Consider the following 20,218-nt stretch of genomic DNA (forward strand, 5'->3'; position numbering starts at 1 on the left):
GCTGGCCCTATACGCTCACCCAGGGCAGCAGGAGCTGGGATGGCAGGGTCACGAGCGGGTGCAAGCCACACCAGTAGCCTAGCTGCACCCACTATTCATGGGGGTCTTTTAGCAGCAGCCCTCCCCCACCCACTTCACACTAGTGGAGGCCATAGCTGTCAATTTTCCCTTTTCTTGTGAGGAATCCTATTCGGAATAAGGGAATTTCCCTTAAAAAGGGGGAAAAGTTGACAGCTATGGTGGAGGCCGCTCCTCCACCAAGTTCTGGGAGCCTTTTCTGTTCTTTCGGAGGTTTGATTTTATTATTTTGGTCACTGCATGATTAGAATGCAGAGGAAAGGCAGGATGTCTCGCAGGGCTTGCTGTGAACAGCAAGATCAAATGCATTACCAGGATTACTCTGTGGGCCACTCTGATATAATGTGCAGCCTCTGGGTTCTGTGTCTAAGTCCTCCTGCAGCCCACTTGGTTCTGAGACATTGGACTGCCCTGGGTTAAATCAATTGAGAGCACTTTTCAGAATACTCCTAGCACAATCTTTAATGACTCCATCTTTCAAAAAGACCCCTTTAAAGCAACACCCAACTTTACAATTCTGCTTCAAGCTCTCCTCCCTACAAAACTCAATTTTTCCAGTCAATAATATATATGCGATTGGTTTTCCATGACCTTTACATTGGCTGTTTGTAATAAAAATAGGTGTTACCCTTTTAAAAAGGTTGGGGGGGGGAGGCAAAATCCTAACAACATGGCCATACACACTCCGGATCTTTAGAATATACATATCTTCATAGTGAAATCACGTGAATATTTACTAAATGACAGCTCAAGCCTCATGGAGAGTAAGTGGTCTCTGGCCACAAGAGAGTAAAATTCCCTGGATTGGTTCCTGGATACCATTAAATGTGGGGCCAAAAGTTCTCCACTTGGTCACAAGGTAAATCTGCAAGTTGCTACCATGCAGTGGGTGTTCGTTGAATTCCTGGCTTAGTTTGCCAAACTTTTAAGATTTAATCTACGGGAACTCATAATGGGGAAACGGAAGAGAGAGGACAGGTGCGGGAAAGGGAAAGTATCAATTTGTTATTGCTGGGAACCCCAACTTGCTGTTGCTCATTAAAATCTATATTAAAAAAGCACACCCCAAAAGTTCAAGTTTCATCAGAAAAATGTTCTCAGGAAGCACACTGGAGCCATGTATACATGACAATAGCCACAATCCATATCTATCCTGTCCGTCTCTGGAGGAATACTCCTGCCTGATGTTTTCCTTTAAACCAGCTTCCATGCGATTTGAAAACATACAACTTTGGTTACGCTCAGGTTTTTTGAGATAGCCGTTATGTATGTGCAGATGGCAGCTTCGTGAATAAAAGTTACGGGGGGTGGGGCTGCAATTGCAGCGAAACCCAGCAGGTAATACAGATCAGGTGAAGAGGCCGTCACCGCTCTGGCCTGTAGAGCAATGTGCAAATGCAGTGCGGGGAGAGGGGGGGATGACCTCACTGAAGCAGCTAATGTGTATGGAGCTTCTTTTATGTATAATTTGTCCACTCTCCTCTTTCAGCACCTGCATTCATGTCAATATACAGCGAACTGGCAAATGGAATGCCTAGCTATGGCTGGAAATTGGAAATCTGGAGAAAATACAGTACACGTTTGTTATGAAATGATAAGAAGTTTACCTCAAAAAATGTGAGAGTGAAGGAGGCAACTGACAACTTTCATAAGGGTTTATGTTGCAGCACATTCCAAAAATCACAGTGCTTCTTCCCCCCCCCCCCGTTGATTATTTTTGTTTTGAATGTCAGCACCTCTGTTTCAGAATTCGTTGACAAAGAAATTTTGTATCAAGTGTGATGAGGGAGGTTTGCTCTTTGCAGTTTTGATTTTCTCTGTTCCTCATCACAAACAGAAAGTCTCAACAAAATAAAATAAAAATTCCTTCCAGTAACACCTTAGAGACCAACTAAGAAGTGTGCATGCACACGAAAGCTCATACCAATAACAAACTTAGTTGGTCTCTAAGATGCTACTGGAAGGAATTTTTTCTAATTTTTATTTTGTTTCGACAACGGCAGACCAACACGGCTACCTACCTGTAACTAGAAAGTCTCAATTAAATTTCAGACTGAATCACTTAAATAATAATAATAATAATAATAATAATAATAATAATAATTACAGGTTATAACCAAATAAAACCTCTTAGAAGGTGACATCTTCACAAGAATGTGAGCGGGGGTGGGGTGGGGATGGGAATCCATGCTGTACCCAAATCCAATAAAATTCTCACCTTAAGTCTAAGCCCTGGCCTTACAGTTCTTGAATCGACCAATAAGCCCATCCAAAGGATGCTGGGTATATCGGAAGCAGGTCTGCCATATATCTGAGGTGAATTCAGTTAAACTGTGGTCAATTTGCATAGTATATTCAAACAAATTTGAAAAGGGCCATTGGCTTCGTCAGTTAATGTGGAATCAGAGAAAGAATCGTACACAGTCCTTCAGTGTATATTACCAACCCTTCTTTGCGCTCATTAGTGCTTTAGCTATGTTTATAACTAGCAATACAGGGTCATTTGGGAGAAATGAAAGTTTGCTAATATCTAAGGCAGGTTTGTAGACCCTCAAGGGCACTGCTGCTGAAATTCCCTAGTTGTTACTGCTCAGGTAGGCCGCTCTTGCTCAGAGCTGCTGTTCAAAAAAAGTAAAATAAAGAAAGAAATGCTGGCTGTTATGATCAGATTTGCAGCAGGTGGCCAGGGTCACATCCCCCCTGTTTTCTCTTTCTCAGGTAAGACTACTCTAGGGCTGAATGTGATTTGCTGAGTTCAGCAGGAGTAATAAGAAGCTGCCGCACTGCTGCTCTGGTTGTCCAGCTGCCCCCACTAAGCCTCCAAGTAAGGTGACATCTTTTCTTCTACTGCCCTGAAAATCTATCCAGTATTTCCATGCTGAAAATCATGGAATCATAGAATTGCAGAGTTGGAAGGGACTCTGAGGATCATCTAGTTCAACCCCCTGCAATGCAGGAATATGCAGCTGTCCCATACATAATGCAATTCTAATTACTGTCATCATGTTCTTTGATGGCTACTTTTCATTCTCGATCTGACTTGCACCCAGGACAGGTATCCTATTACCTCACCCCTAGCTCCAGCAGGAGGAAGGGCGGGTGTAAGAGTAACAAATAAATACATTACAGCACAACATTTAACTTGCTTTCTTAAAAGGAAATCTCTTCTACCAAAAACCAAAACAAAACTTTGGTTCCATGCCAGCCTATGTTTGACGACAAAGAATAACAAAAAGCCTGGAACAGAAGTTGCAATTCATTAATGCCTAGAAAGCATTAGACTAAGAGATCAGAGCCTTTGCGGAATGTGAGGTGTCACCAAAAGACAAATGCATTATTTGGCTACGTATCTGATCCTAAAAAGAAGGAAGTAGAAACCACGTGGCTCAATAAAAGTAATACAAGAGTGTCTACTTTACATTAGTTGGTTGTGAAAGTTTGGGGAGAAGGGGACATGCTACAATGCAAGCTGAACTATCAATTAGTAGGAGAGATTTATTGTTTGAACATAAATAATTTGCCATGGGCTCCTGTAAAATTCAAAACCAAATTTAGCTGTCATCTCCCTCCCTGTAGGATGCAATCCCAGGCACTACATGCACATTTGGAAAATGGGAGCAGCTGCTAAGGGCACAGCTCGAAGCAGAAATTCTCACTGTTTGGGCGATATTAATTCTTCATGGAATGTGTGGCAAACAAGCCCAACCAGAGTTGGGGGGGTGGGGGGTGAGGTGGGTTCGCATCCTGTTGCAACAGAGTTTTAAATCCTGCTTGTGTCTGATGCACATTTCCACAGCAAAGGATCAGTCAGTCACTCACTCACTTCTGGTCTGATGAAGATTTAGCTAAACCACAAAGAAACCCCCCTGAAAGGACACGTAAGGCATTACGGATTTCCTGCGCTGATGCTTGGGGAAGTCAAAGTTTCCAAACGTCCTTTATTTTAATAGGGGCAGGCCATATTTCAAAAGGACACCCATGGTTGCAAAACATCACAGCCCCACAGACTTTTTAATTACTATTTCAGGCTCATGGCCTGTAGTGTTATTTATTTGGTAATTCCATGTTATTAGGGCTACTCCAGCCCGTAGTCTTGTCCCTTCTGAGGATGGAATGAATTCCCTACCCATAAATGCCCAAAGGCAACAATGACAACACAAACACTCAAAGTAACTTGCACAGAGCACTACCACAGTGTTGAGACACCGTCCCAGAGGAAATACCAACACTCAAAGTTGCCACAGACATACCTTAACAAGGCCCAGGTTTGGGGGCCAAGTGAAGTGAAAGCTTTGATTTAAGCGAGCCCATTTGTCAGTCATTCTGCTAATTTGTAATGTGGATGCCAAGTCAGAATCCAAAGTTGCTTATTCCAAAAACCTGGGATAAGGTATCGCCAAAACTTATCCCACTAAATTCCTGGCTCTGGTCCATTCACCCACACCCCTCTTTTGGAGTTTTGGCTCATTTCCCCCCAAGTGGTGGATGCATCTACCATAGGGGTGGAGGCTGAGGAGAAGGAGGAGGAGGTGGTGGACTTGGACATGGCAGTATGGAAATGAAGGAGGAGAAGGTGTTGGTGGAGAAGGACAAGGAAGGGGACAGACTGCTCCTATGTCTACAAAGAACAGAGGAATACAGATGCATGGAGAGAAGGTGCCACTATTCAGTCCAGGCAACATTCCCAGGGACTGCAAACATGTCCATTCTGTCCACAATAATGCAAAAATCTATCAAAATCAGCTCCAAGTCCTGACTATCCCAGCAGCAGCATTCAAGCTGATGGCTGCTTGCTTAAAACCTCCTGAACTTTTATGAACTTCCATCCCCTGGGGTTATCTTCTTGAACAAAAGTGAACTTTTTGTTCTGCAGAATTCAAATTAAGACTATGTGGTCACTTGAGAGCAGAAGAGGAAATACTAGAAACCCAGGACTGAAATGTGTCAGGATTGGAATCTGAGTGAGAAACTGGAGAAATATCAAGCTATTTTTTTTAATTCAGTAAAAATTATTAGCTACCTTAAGTTTTTAGAGAATTCAGAGGAGATAAACATTTATGCATAAAAGGATCACATAAATGAAGCTTACCATTGGTGAAAGTGTTCACGTAGTACCTTCGCCCCTGGGGAGACATATAACTCTGCCAGCCGGGTGGGAGGTGGCCATTTTGAGTGTCTTCTCCGACTTGAGGAATGACCTTCCTAGGTTTCTGATGAGAGGACAACAGAAAAAGCCTGTTAAAACTTGCTTACAAGATGACAAAAAAAGACTGGACAGAACAGGTACAGTATGAAATTCTGAGGTACCTTTTATTATTCCTGGTGGTAAGATATGGGAAATAAGCGAGGTAAACACTCCTAAAAATCCAAACACACCAATTATCTTCCCATCTGCAGCCTGAGAAATGTATTCAGACTATCTTCTGTAAAGCACAGACGTTCCCTAAGGGCAGGGAAGATGGTGGAATGTCGTGGAGCCAGTATTGTAGCTTTGGCAATCCAACATATCATTGCATGTGACTTTTGGAATATAGAAATACAGAGCACTGTCTCCAAGGAGAATTAATCATATAAGCAGATTCTGTGTCCATACTAGGCTCATAGACAGACAGCTATTCTGTTATATAGATATGCTGTTATACAAATCATTATTATAAACACAACATGCCACCAGTACACCAACTGAACACCTATACAGTCAAACCTCAGTTCCCGAACGCCTCCATTTTGGAACATTTTGGTTCCTGAACACCGAAAACCTGGAAGTAAGTGTTCCGGTTTTCAAACGTTTTTCGGAAGCCGAACGTTCAACGCGGCTTCCACTTGAGTGCAGAAAGCTCCTGCAACCAATTGGAAGCCGCGCCTCAGTTGTCAAACATTTCAGAAGCCAAACAGGCTTCTGGAACGGATTATGTTCAACAACCGAGGTTTGGTTGTAATACACATCTGTAAGAACAAGCATGATGAAAATTATCAGCAAAGGCGAAAACATACTATGGCAAGTGGAATCCCCCCCCCCCCACAACCTAATGGTGCTCCTCAATTATGATGATTGTCCAACATTATTCCGTTATCACCAGTGAAATGTACTCTATTTTTTGGCATACAAGACGCCCCCATGTATAAGACGCCCCCTATTTTTGGGTACTCCAAATTAAGAAAACACCACTCAGCACTACCCATGTATAAGACGAGCCCCAATTTTAAACCTAATTTTTTGGTTTAAAAAAAAACACCATACACAGAAAAATACGGTTTATTCGGCTGGTGGTATTCAATCCTATAAACATACAATTGGCTGTCAACATAGATAAGGTTTCCTTTTGGCTTCTGGAAGGGGATTTTTTTTTTTTAATAATAAAAAGCTTCTCCAAATCAACCAAATGTGTGTCCAAACCTTCCTAAACAAAACAGCACTCCAGACTCCACCTTGCCATTTTAATTTTCTTGCAGTAATCAAACCTGCAGAAGCAACAAAGGACAAAGTTTAAAAATCCTAGAGCTCCAAGCTTTGGGGGGAATTATCAAATCTTGAGATTAAGTTCGGCATTTTGCCTCTAGGTCCAGCCAACACTCTGGAATCCTGTGGCAAATGAACCTGGGGGCATGGCTTCTCAAATGGCCAACAGGGAGTTTTATTGTGGCCAGTGAAGCATGGAAGGGGAAGGGGAGGCAGTGAGAACTGAGGACAGCTGCATCAGGAGTAAGCAAACCACCAACAGGAGGCACACTCAAATACTTTCACTATCCTTCCCCAACCAGTGCCCTGCAGATGTTGTTGGATTACAACTCCCATCTTTTCTCATCATTGGCCATGCTAGCTGGGGCTGCTGGAAGTTGCTATTCAAGGCATCTGGAGGACACCAGGCTGGGGAAGGCTGATACCATAACTTAGGGGGAAACAGCACTATGCCACTGAACAACCCTGAGACCCCCAAAACCTCCCTGAGACCACTGGGTATAGGGAGGTATATAGATTCAATAAATAAACAACAACAACAACTTGTATGGTAAAAAGGCAAAGCACTGCAATTAGGAGAACCACTTATCTCAAGCAGGCTGTGTGTACATATATACATGTGTACTCATACACACACAGCCTCAACTAATGGTCTCTTTAATACCCACAGTTTCCATCGCACCCTAGCCTTGTAGCTACACATTTGATGCTCTGCCCTGGTCACATGGGGACAGAGTGTCATAAGGAGCAAATCTGAATGACACTCTCATTACACCGCCCTCGTTTTAGCAGGAACCGGGTGGAGAATGCAACCTAATTAGATCTCCAGCTCACCATCCTATACACTTCCTTATGCAATTGCAGTGGCTAGAAACAGCAAGGTGCAGAGCAGAGAGAAGCCTGGGCAAGGCTCCAAGACGATGACAAGCAGCTGTGCATGAATAGCTTTTGGCCATGTACACACAGCTGGGAATCTTAGAACGAGCTCTTCTCTGACCAGTCAGGGGTGACGTACGCCGTAATGCAGCCCTGCTCCAACAATATGCCTCGGGGAAAGAAGCTGCCCAAATGAGTAGGTCAACGACAGAACAGCAAAGAGGTAACACCAAAGCCCTCAAGTCTCATTATCATAGTAGCATAACAGCATTACTCACTGCAAAAGTATGCACCACACACAAGCCAACGCTGTCCCTGCACACAATGCCACCATACAATTGCCAGGTGCTTTTCAGGTCTCCACACCTAAGTCGGCATTCAGAAAACCATTGGATAGTTCACTGTTGCCAAGGCTACATCCCACTGTCTGGGGCTCCCCTTGCAGTAAGTAGGGACTCTGATAAACTTGAGCTCTTCTCTTCCTCCAAGCAGTGCCACTGCTCTGGCCTTCGACTTCCAGCAATGACTGAACCTCTCCGCCTCGGCTACACTTTACTAACACCAGAGGCTGGGGGCATGGAAGGGAGTATTGAACACCTAGTCACCCTTCAAGAATGAGCCCCCAGCTGACAGCTTCAAAACTCTTTCCACTGATGAAGTGGGAAAGGAAGAGGTTGGGGGGGGGGAGGCTCAAACTTTAGGCTTGGGAAGTTACTGTTATTCAGTCAGTCTGAAATACACAGCGAGTCAGTCCATCTACACCAGGGATGGGGAACCTGTGGAGCTCCAGATGTTGTTAGACTCAAACTCCACATCAGACATATGTAAGAATGAACTACTTCAGTGGCAACTCGGGTTATGAACTTAATTCGTTCCGGAAGTCCGTTTTTAACCTGAAGCATTCTTAACCCGAGGCGCGCATTCCCTACACAGGCCTTCCGCGGCCCCGGAAAAGGAACTGCGTTCATATCCCCAGGCAAAGTTTGCAACCCGGGGCAACTACTTCTGGGTTTGTGGAGTTCGTAACCCAAAGCGTTCATAACCCGAGGTACCACTGTACTTCAGTGGCACTTTGAAGGGAAGTCCCATGGATCGTCACACAGACCTTTAAGCAATGTGGTAAGCCCAAGTCACTAAACTGTGTGTTTGAAAACAAGTAACAGTGAATAGCATGGTGGGTGGTGGTGTTTATCTGGCCTCCTGACAGCTGAGTCTCTGCTACTTGTCAGGAAGGGGAAGGGAGGAGGCGCAAGGCAGTGGGGAGGACAGCATAGTGCAAATGCATGAAAGAATGGAAGGTAAGGTTTTCTTCACACAATTTTTTAGAGTGAAAAATCAAACTACCTTATCACCAAGTCAGACCACTGGTCCTGGTCAATCTTGATCAGTAGTGTTGTCACTGACTATCAGTGCCTCTCCAGGGTTCCAGGCAGGAGTTTTTCCCAGCCCTACCAGAAGACACCAGCGTAGGACCTTCTGTGTGCAACATGTGTCCTCTTCCACTAAGCCAACTTTCCTAAACTTGTGTCTCCTGCTGTTTTGGCACCACAATTCCCACCATCTCCGACCACTGATCCTGCTAGCTAGGGATGAGGGAAGTTGTAGTCCAAAAACAGCTGGAGACCAAAGTGTGGGAAACCCTGCATGGAAATTCAGCACAGCACTACCTCAAGCACAGCACTATCCAGCAGTCAGTTCACCTGGCCAGTTACGACTCATCAGGTGAGGTATATTCTTCTATGAGCAAAGTATCTTGAACATGCAAATGCCACTAGGTGCAGTTATAAACAGGAATGTGTGAATTGCTGGGGGAGAACTTTGAGGCTTCACAGCAGGAAAGCTGGAGGTTAAACAGACTGCCATGGCTAATGATGAGAAAAATACCTCCCAATTAATATTTGGGCACCTGGAGGCAACTGGTAGACCAGGACTGTGTTCTTTGACAGAGGACTGACTAGCAAGGGCAGCAGAAGACAGGAGCAGCATGGTTGACCCATGGGATGCACAACAGGGAAACCCACTTTCTCATGTAATAACTGACAGGAACTGTTCTCAGTAACATTTTCACTGTGACCTGGAGCCCACTGCAACAAGATCACAGTCCTGTATCTCAGGATCCCAACTTTGTACAAGCTGAGCAGACAAAGCTGCAAGACAACATGTAGTTGTAAAATCTGTGTAATCCAACACTACAAAAGCTACAGCGCAGGCGAGTTACAGTACCAAAAATAAATCTTTGTCTATTTTTTTTAGCAATGGCAATTTTGTACTTTGTTAGCACCCATCTGTGAACATCTGTCCACGAACAATCTAGCTTTCTGTACAAAATACTTGTGTGGGAGAGTTCCTCCAACCCACCCACCCTTCCTTCGTCTCCACCCGTCTCTGTCTCTGTCTCTCTTGCACACAGCTCCATCTATACGTAAGATGCATTTCCCAAAAGCACCATATGGGGGCTGTGCCTGTGTGCCATATAGCTGAACTATACCACAGCCAGCAAAGAGAAAATATTCTGTTTCAGAGATTGCTACTGAAGTTGTGTACAACTTCCAAGCTGACAAGGGAAAGGATTTCTGCTCCAGGAGGAATCCAGTGAGCAAAGTGTGAACAGCTGGGATGGCAAGAAATCAAGGTAGAAACTACACCTGGTGCCCTCTAGATTTTGGTGGTCTCCAACACCCATCAGCCCTAGCCAGCATGACCAGTGGTCAGGGATGGTGGGAAGTGTAGTCCAACAACATCTGGAGGGCACCACACGGGTTCTCCCTGGACTATATGCTACTTAGCAACCCTGTGTACCCTCCTCTTTCTCTCTACCACAGTAATACGCAACAAAACAACACCTCATAAGCTGAAGGTTCAACTGTGTAAGTGATCATGTCATGTTGAGCATTCTTGTTTTCCAACATGTTGCCAGGGGGAAAGGAGGCAATGTGGCAATGCTGCTCCACTGAGTGGTTCCTCCTAAGAATGTTACTCTTGGATGCATTTATCAGCTACACTTCCGAAAGTCTAAACAAAGTTGTTTTGGGGCTCAACTGCATATGAAAATTCTTCTGAGCAAGAAAGCCTGTATCTTCTAATCCCACATTCAGAAGCTGGTTGTGGGTACTCAGCATGCAGGAAGGACATGTTGTACATGCCCCCAAAAAACTACTACACAAATGATTCAGGTTCAACCCTGACTTTGAAAATAAGCATCAGTTCCGTTCTGAGGCATATGTTCCCTTGAGTATATTGAAAGCTTTGTATAATATACATTTAGTCACCGATACATTCATCTCCCTTGGGAACAGCCGTGCTTTTGCTTGAAACGAACTCAGAAAAAGAATTCTAGCTTTTCTCCCAATCTTAAAGATAACATTATACAGGGATTTGTGATGGCTGAATATAGATTTGCTATGATATTTTCACATGCAGTTGTTAAAGCAGCTTAATTCTTACAAGCATTCTAGCAGAGATCACAGATTTTTATTTTTTAGACAGGGTGGTTGAGAATCACATATACCACCTTAAAAACCATGCTCTGTTTGCTTCTGTAGCCCACAAAAAGTTGTTGTGTAAGCCTGCCCAAACGTAACCTTCCTCTTCGAGACACACACCAGATATCAATGCAGAAGTATGGCCATTCGAAAGGCTCCTTTATTAATATAAAATTCAATAGCTAACTAACTAAAGATGAAGTATGACCATCCACAGAATTTGCAAACCATTTGATATATTTGGATTCATATGTATGTATGTACACACACACACACACACACAACACCAAAAGGTGCTGCCCATAGTAATTTGCTACAGACAATGAATTCACACAAGCAGAGATGAATACAGTGAGTTTGGAAAGAAGGACGAACTGTGCCCAAAACTACATGCACTTTTGTGTTGTTTTGTGAAGATCTACTGTAGTATAGATCTACTGTACAGATTTTCATGCAATTCCTCTGTTACTTGCCTGAAGTGGGCTCTTGTGCAGGTTACTGCACATAAATATCCAATAGTGTGCTTAGTTTTCATGCTCACAGTGAAACACTCTAGGGGATATGTTATGTGGTATTTGTACACTTATGCATTTATTATTATGACTACTGTAACATTTATATTCTGACCTGCTACTATCCCTATACAGATAAGGTCTATGGAATCGTGGCAGTTAGCTGTACTTGGGCAGCCATAACAGTTGCAGAAAAACATACAGGCTGGTCCTTCTTCACTGTTCTCAATCAGAATGTCATACTAGGAGCCCAAGAAGATATTTTGCTTTATCATCAGCTTCTTGTTAATAAATACACTCGCCCAAACATTTGGTTGTGTTTTTCCCACAATGGAAAAAAAGAAAAGAAATCCACTCTCCCACACACAGACTCTCAGGATTTCTCCCTTACCTTCATTTAGCAAAACCTCGCGGTTTCGTTTTCTGTTTTCAAATTCCAGGGCTTGCCCTTTCTGGGCTTGGCTGGCTGCATAGTAACAATTTAATGGATGAAGCGTTAGGCACTCATTAAAGCTGCTCTGAGAGATGCCTTCTTTTTCTATGTGCGAGCGCTTTTAACGATTAAGAAAATTAGCTATATCCTGCCCCTTCAGACATTCTGGTTGCTTTCAGCCAAACCACTAAGAGTTACATAAGGACGAATCTTGGAACTCCATCAAGTTCCTCATGCCCTTCCCAGACTCGCTCAGCATCAAAGGGAAGCTCAGGAGCATGGAGGTGACCAAAGATATAATTATGGCCAAGCTTCAAAATGGAAGGGTGTAAAACATTTATCAGTGCATCTTGGGCTCCTCTCCAAATACTGCCATCTTACCATTGGTGATTTTGTCAAGTCCCTTGTAGAAATTAAGTCCCAAGCTGGAGCTGGTCACAAACTTGTTCTTCCTCTGCGAGATGAAGTGGGGAAATTACCCACTGCCTGTTCTGCTTTGTGTGTGAGTAATGAGCCAGTGTCCAGTGTCAAAACTCAGAGGAAGGGCAAGGGGCAGGGGCGTGTGTGTGTGTGTGTGTCAAACACTTCAGCACTTCCCTTCCCTCAATTTTGTTCTTTGGAAATCAAAAGGACCCATTCTAGAGGCTTTCCAGATGTGAAGCTTCTGGAAAGTCTTTTCCTCTGCCAGCTTTCAAATGTCTGTGTAGGTGATGGGGAGCACAAAGCGAGGGTCTGTACCACTGACCAACTGCTCTTCATGCACAGACAGGACAAACAAGGACCGCTTTGTCAAGCTTCCCTTGGTTCAGTCCTCGCCTCTCTAGCCTCCCGTGTCCCCTATTTCTGTCTCTCTGGGGAACTTTCCCCTTGAACTTACATCAAGCCAACCCTTTGTACACAGATTGACCCAGCTTACATTCAAGGGCTACAAAGTGAAACATAAACTCACATGACCAAATGGGCACTGTGAGGACGTGGGATCTGGCCTATAGAGGACAAACTGTACTTATTAGTTTTGAACTAAAGAGGGGGGGCGGTCATGGACACTTCTTTCCCCGTCTACACCCCCAGCACCCTATAAACAAATGCTTCACTTTTAACCATTTTCTCAGGGCAAGACTGAGAACAAGAATGTTTGCACCACAGCTTTTTCCCTCCAGCATCTCAACAGAGTGCATAGCTTTCCACATTCACTCTGAATTGACTTTGCGATGTCACTACGTAGGCAGCTCTGATTGGCTATGTGCATGGTGCAGAGGCATTGGCAGTGTATTGCAATCACAGGAACGTGAGGAGGCCACTAGCAGGGAAAAGTGACACAAGAACTGCTGCTGAGAGTGGAGCTGAAAAACAGAGGACAGGTTCAACGTACAGACTGTTCCAGCCCTGCCAAATGACCCAATTCCATGTGAATATGTTTGGAGAATATTTGACGCAGGATTGGTTTATGTAGCTCTGGTCAGTGCCTGGATGGGTGTTGGCCTGGGAACCACATAAGCACTGCCTTGGATTGTCCAGGTGGGATATAAATCTAAGAAAAATGAATAGCCTGACTACTGCAGTCCATACATTTGCAACCTCCTAGTTAGACCACTATAATGCTCTGTATGTGGGCTTCCCCCTGTGCTCAGTTCGGAAGCTGCAGCTAGTATAGAATACATCAGCCAGGGTGCTCAGGGGTGACCCTAGGGATGCTCACCCAGGCCTTATGTTGAAAGAACTGCATTAGTTGTTTGTCAGTGACCCAGCAATGTTCATGGTTTTATTGCTGGTATATAAAGCCCTAAACAATTTGGGACCAGGGCACCCAGTGGAATGCCTTCCCCATTACACTCTGGTCTGAGCCTTTAGATCTTCCAGGAAAAAGCTTGATGTGAGGATTGTCTCTCACACAAGTGAAGTCTGGACTGGACTTTCAATGGTATAAACCATATGTAGCTTGGGTTCTGTGAACCTCAGTGCCTGCCCACCTTCTTTTATATACCTAACTGCTTCCAGCATTCCTAGCACCCGATTTCCCCTTCCTAACCTCTGCAAAATCGACACCCAGAAAGGAGTCGTTCTGAATTGTAATTTTAATGATTAGCATTAAGGAGATCTAATTATGTTGGTCCAATAGATGAGAATTATATTGGCCCAGAGTTTTTAAACACTGAATTCTAGCTCTTCCTAGCAAAGCTAACATTTTAGTGAGGATCATGGACAGACCCAAACACACACACACACACCACTCTCATTAAAGTATAATACATCTTTCCACACAGCCACTGTTTGGCTGAGCTAAACTGTGAACGTGGTCCATCTGTGAACCTATGGAGATGCCTAGGGCTGCACAAGCTGACGCCGCAGATTTATGCTGCCTGCGGAAACATAAGACAGCAGCACATGACTTCCTGACCCATCCTGAAAAGGATGCATGTCCATGGCGAAAGTTCAAGCCTTACTCAACAGAGAAAACCACTTCTCATTTACAAACTGCAGGAAACCCCCACAAGAAAAAGAGGGATGAGGAAACATCTGTGCACTTGACACAGTTATTCGTGCAAAGGGGGTACAGTTTGCACTATTCACTAGCAAGTCCATATCCTGAAGCTTTGCTGGAACCCAAACAAATCTGGAAGTACAGAACGACAGTCCTCCTGTGACAATTTCTCCTAAGGAAGAACTTTCCTGTAAATAGCCACAACAACCAGTAGAAAAGACCTTTTCACTTCTTGTGCATTTTATATGTAAAACTAAAGGGTTTATATGCTACATCTAAAAATGTGAAGTGCAAATGCAAAAACAGGTGTTTGGAATGTGCGTGCACACACACAAGCATGCACGCACGCACACACGCACGCACACACACACACATGCATATATATATATATATATATACACACACACACACACACACACACAGAGAGAGAGAGAGAGACAAATACATTAATCAGAAAGCTAGGATAGCACGGCAGCTCCACACTGAGTGTCCATGGCAGACTCAGTGCTGGATCTACATATGGTAACTTGTGAAAATGATCCTAACAGGTGGAGGGAAACTCACTCACTGCCAAAGAAAGAGAGAAAGTGCGTCACCAAAGCAAGAAGACCTCAGAGGGCACATCTTTCATATGCTAATGCTGCAAATTTAGAACTAATTACTAAGACTGAGGGGAAGGACTGAGCCTGGCCTGAGTTGCCTATGCTCTGGAGACCTCCCTCTTAGACTACGTGGGGCTGCCCTTGAAGTTGGTTCAGAGGCTGCAGCTAAAGCAATAGGCGGCTGCTAGGTTGGAAAGCAGGACAACCTGACTGGATAATGTGTCACCGGTCCTGACAGCTTTGCACTGGCTGCCAGTGAGCCCAGTTCAATGTGTTAGTGCTAGTGGCACAACACCTTAAACGGCTTGGGTCCATAGCCCCGAAGTGCGTCAAGGATCAACCATCCCAGGCCCTACAATCAGAATGGAAGGCATTCTCAGGAGACATTTTAATACATTCATATTTACCCAGGCATTGGACTGCTAATAGATACTAACCACGGCAACCTTGAAATTGGCTAACTGTGAAGGTGATTGCTTTTAAATGTTTTTAGATTAAAACATTTCAAAACAGATATGCTTATTTTATTTTAAATCGCACAATTTCAATATTTTGATGTTTACCATCCTGGGCTCCTTTGGGAGGGGCACATGTTTAATAAATAAATAAATAAAAATAAAATGATTGCAGGTAACTTCTGATGGTTAGCTACCTCTGATGCAGACAGATCTCTGGCTGGTACAGTCGTAGCTCGTTTTGCCGCTAGCCAAAAAGGACGCAGGGTAAATTGCCGCACCTGCGCATGTGTGCAAAGCGCGCTTTAGCGCTTATGCGCATGCGAGAGCTGCAAACCCAGAAGTAACCCGTTCCGGTACTTCTGGGTTTGCCGCGGACGTTTGCTAGAATGGACACTAGACAAGGTGGACGTTCGTGGACGTATTACTGTATATACAATAACAGCAGCACAATAAAAGCAAAATATGAGTCATTGTAACAGGCAACTTTTTAAAAAAAAGAAAAGAAAAGAAAACAGTGTTACAAAAAAGGCCACAGACAAATGTAACACCTTTCAAAATCGTGCATGGTTGTGTTAGCTGCAATTTACCAGCAGCAAAACAATGGCTGCAAACCTTGAGTATATTTTTTATTACATATAACTTGTTACTGTCTTCCAGAGAATTCTAGCATGATAAAGCTGGTTCCGTTCAGCTCCCTCTCTTTGGCACGGTTCAATGTAGCTGACACAGGCTGCGCTGCTAAGAGATGTTGAAAAATGGAAACAGGTCAAACAGCTGCACTAAATGACCTAGTTCCTTTGCAGCCTATAATTCCAAGAGCTGCGAATGGGCTGACCACAGGACAGAGACAGGGCATGTGCTCTGTATGTAGAAGATCCAAACTTCAGTTCCCAGCATCCCCCTGGAAGAAAGGGCCTCAGGGACCAGGACTGCAAAAGAAAGGCCTTTTGCACTTGGAGAGCTGCTGCCAGCATAGTCCTGGAGAACCTGTGACCCCTCCAGAAACTGTTAGACTCCCATCATATCCCAATGGCTATGCTGGTTGCGGCTGATGAGAGTCTGAAATGTCTAGGAGGATGCAGGTTTCCCATCCCTAAAGCATCCAGAATTATTTGATTCCATATAAAATAGCATACTGGTCAGGTCAGGAGAAAAGATAAAACACTTGGAAATTATACAACATTGTGAGAAGTGTGTTCATGCAACATGAATGCCCAAACCACGGGCAGTCCTGTATGTACCATGCAGTTTATGATTGTGGCAATGACCAGCTCTCCCCCCACCCAATCAATCACCCTCAAATGTTCATTTTGGTTCTTCCTTGCATCTTTACAGAACATTTGGTTTCCATGGTATCAGATATACCGTGTGAGATTGGGCTTATATTTAGAAACTGGAACAGGGATCATGTGAGCACCCAAATAGATATGCTCGTGTTGTTATAGCAACCAACAACTTCCATCTACGATTACTCAAATCAAGATTCTTTTCAGTTGGTAGAAGAATTCACAGTTGAACAAAATGACCCTGTTAGGAATCTCAGCTCCAGAGAGCGGACCCAACCTGGGATGAATATTGCTTGTTTTGCCAATGTTGAAGACGAGCAACAGAAACAGAAGCCTAGCATTGCTGCAGTGTTTATGACTGGGTGCCATTCAGCAGTTGTACAGTTGGAGAGAACCCAAGAGGATCAAACATGATGGTGCAGCTTAGCCCCCGATGCCCCTTTCAAGAGTCACTTGCCCAAATGAATGAGAGATGTACCAAGCCCAGACTGCACATACCACTCTCGCCACAAACACACTCTATGGCGTTAGCAGGACACCTCTAAAGGGCTTTGTTGCCCTCTTGAGCTCTGGAGAATAGGCTCGTTGTTGGTAGCTTTTCAGCAGTTCTTGAACTGTCAGAGTCACAAGGCAGAGAGACCAGGGCAGCTGCAAAGTGAGAGCTCTAAGACTTGCGTCACACGCTCAGGGAGTCCACAGCATCACCCAACAGGGGGAACATCCAGGCTTCATAAACCAAAGTTGATCAACTTAACCTGGGTCTGGAGACTTGCAGTTAGATGCTCATGGCTTTCTATATGGTCCTCTTCAGTAACTGAATGGAAGCTAAACTAAGCCTGCATTTATAACAAGCACACTCGATCCAAAGCCCAAATGCCAGAGCTTTCAAAGGTCCTCCAAGGCCCTGGAGACCAACAGGGCTTTGTTCCACTTCTAGTTTTCTTTACTTGCAGCCTCTCCTCAGGACCTTTCCAGCTTTTCACTTCTTTGAGTGATAACTTTTCGTTTCTTGCCAGTGCCAGTGCAAAACATCAACACAAAGCTGTGTAAGAGTGCTTGCTTGCCACCCATTGTCTGCGGGCTATTTTACCTCAAGTTTTGGCACACAGAGTGAAAGTAGTTAAGGAATGGCAAGCAGCTGTACGGTCCCTCTACTGAGAGTCCCACACATTGCTGTAGAGGACTTGTGGACATATTCTACCAATGATAAGGTACAGCTGGGGCGTTATTGGTCTGCTTAAGCTAGAGGTGGGCAACCTGTGGCCCTCAGCCCAATTTAGGCTGTCCCCACGCTATAGTTTTAAAGTACACTCAAAACACATTCCCTCCCCTCAAAGAACTCTGGGCACTGTAGTTTGTTAAGGGTAGCTAGGAACTGTAATTCTATGAAGGCCAAACAACAGCGCCCAGAATTCTTTGAGGGAAAGAATGTGTTTTTAATGTGCTTCAAAGCTACAATTTGTATGCCGTGCTAGTGTGCACAGGAGCAGAGACCCCTTAGGAGAGGAGAGGGAAGTTGTGGAGGGCTAGAAAGAGGGGGGCAAAGTTCTCCGCAAGGAATAAGACTCCTGACAAGAGCAACCTGTCCCTCAACATGCAGCCTGCTGCGTAGGGAAGGAGAGAGAGAATGTAGCAGTAAAAGAGAAAAGAGATAGCCAAAATAGAGAACATAAGAGTTGCCCAGTATGTGGCCCCCAACAGATTGCCCTTTAAAGAATGTGGCCCTCAGCATAAAAAGATTCCTTATGCCTGACTAAAGCCTTGAGGCTGCTGTAACAGGGAAGAGTCAGGCATCACCAAATCTACATCTAGCCTCTCTGGAGGCAAAGGTGAACCCAACCAGGTGCGCAGCCTGGGAGTCATTTTAGACTCACAGCTGTCCATGGAGGTGCAGGTTAAATCTGTGTCCAGGGCGGCTGTCTACCAGCTCCATCTGGTACACAGGCTGAGACCCTACCTGTCCGCGGACTGTCTCGCCAGAGTGGTGCATGCTCTAGTTATCTCCCGCTTGGACTACTGCAATGCACTCTACGTGGGGCTACCTTTGAAGGTGACCCAGAAACTGCAATTAATCCAGAATGCGGCAGCTAGACTGGTGACTGGGAGTGGCTGCCGGGACCATATAACACCGGTCCTGAGAGATCTGCATTGGCTCCCAGTACATTTCCAAGCACAATTCAAAGTGTTGGTGCTAACCTTTAAAGCCCTAAACGGCCTCGGTCCTGTATACCTGAAGGAGCGTCTCCACCCCCATCATTCAGCCTGGACACTGAGATCCAGTGCCGAGGGCCTTCTGGCAGTTCCCTCATTGTGAGAAGTGAGGTTACAGGGAACCAGACAGAGGGCCTTCTCGGTAGTGGTGCCCACCCTGTGGAACGCCCTCCCATCAGATGTCAAGGAAATAAGCAGCTTTCCTATTTTTAAAAGACAGCTGAAGGCAGCCCTGTTTAGGGAAGTTTTAAATATTTAATGCTGTATTGTTTTTAACACTCGATTGGGATAAAAAGAAAACACTAACAGTGGCTTGGAAGCACGGTATATAGAGGGAAGGGGTTTTGTTTGCACAATAAAGACAGGTGATCATTTCAGGGCTGCCTCTTTTGAGAGATAAGCCTGATAAGCACAATATATCTATTGCCGGCCTTTACCTTTTCAAACTGTAGGTAGCAATCAAAAGGTGGGAAGGATTCAGTAACCTAGGCTAGCCCTTACATGCTTGCAGTTCTGTCCAAAGAAACATTTTAGCACCCACCTGCACTCCAGACTCAAGCTTACTTCCACATCTACTGTTCGTGAGAACGAGGTCAGCTGCTGCACAGTAGCTTCTCCTAGTGTCGCCGACAAACATCAAGCAAGAGCACAAATGGAAACTGAATGGCTGCAGAGGGCCTGGTTCTCTCTGCCCCAGCCAGCAGTGCTTTGCTGTGCAACTGCTGTCTCTCTCACCCTGTAGTAGCCCTCATTAAAGGAAGGGTCTTCCTCCTCCCTCCCTCCCTCCCTCCCTCCCTCCTTCCTTGGTCTGCCTAAGAAGACTGCCCACTGTTTCCCTCATTTGACTGTGCCACTGGGGAAGTGGAGTAGAGAGGAAAAAGCTGAGTAGTTTTCTATTTGCTTGCTTGCAAGAGAAAGTAAATTCGGGTGGGTGTGGGGAGAAGAGAATATGGAGAAGGAATTATCCATCACTTTAAAACAGGCTAGGTTTAAGAGGCAGCTGCCTACCTTCCAATATTTTACAAAGGAAATGCAGTGACACTTCTGTGCATGAGCAGGTGGGTTTGGAGGGCAGAATCAAGCAAGCAGCACAGCCTAATGGCCCATAGCAGAGCTAATAATCTATATTCAAAAGTGCCAGAAGCAGAAAGCGGAGGAAACTAGAGGTTCATGCAAGCCAATGGCTCCAGATGACAAAAGCGATGAGGCAAACAACACCTTTCAAAATTCCTTGTACTTTGCAAGTCTCCCCTTTTAAGCCCCCCCCCATCTTTTCCAAGTCGCCCCACACTTCCTCCTTAATTTTCTGAGACCAGTAACTTAAAGAAGGAGGGAGCA

At 44.7% G+C, this 20,218-nt stretch overlaps 1 protein-coding gene across 3 annotated transcripts in view; it reads right to left on the minus strand.

Moving 5' to 3' along the window:
• The window catches only part of GAS7 (growth arrest specific 7), a 131,741-nt gene that overhangs the window by 59,565 nt on the left and 51,958 nt on the right, over positions 1–20,218 (minus strand). The window contains exons 1-2 of one of the 3 annotated variants that reach the window (XM_033139479.1): positions 19,422–19,532; positions 5,168–5,288 (exon numbers count right to left, since the gene is read on the minus strand). In XM_033139479.1, coding sequence (XP_032995370.1) covers positions 5,168–5,288; positions 19,422–19,517 — 217 coding nt within the window. In that variant the 5' untranslated portion in view covers positions 19,518–19,532. Of the gene's footprint in view, positions 1–5,167; positions 5,289–12,222; positions 12,245–19,421; positions 19,533–20,218 lie in introns of those variants that run through there. The other 2 variants (XM_033139481.1, XM_033139478.1) reach the window with 2 other exon arrangements.

This window comes from Lacerta agilis, chromosome 2, assembly GCF_009819535.1.
Source record: "Lacerta agilis isolate rLacAgi1 chromosome 2, rLacAgi1.pri, whole genome shotgun sequence".
NCBI lineage: Eukaryota > Metazoa > Chordata > Lepidosauria > Squamata > Lacertidae > Lacerta > Lacerta agilis.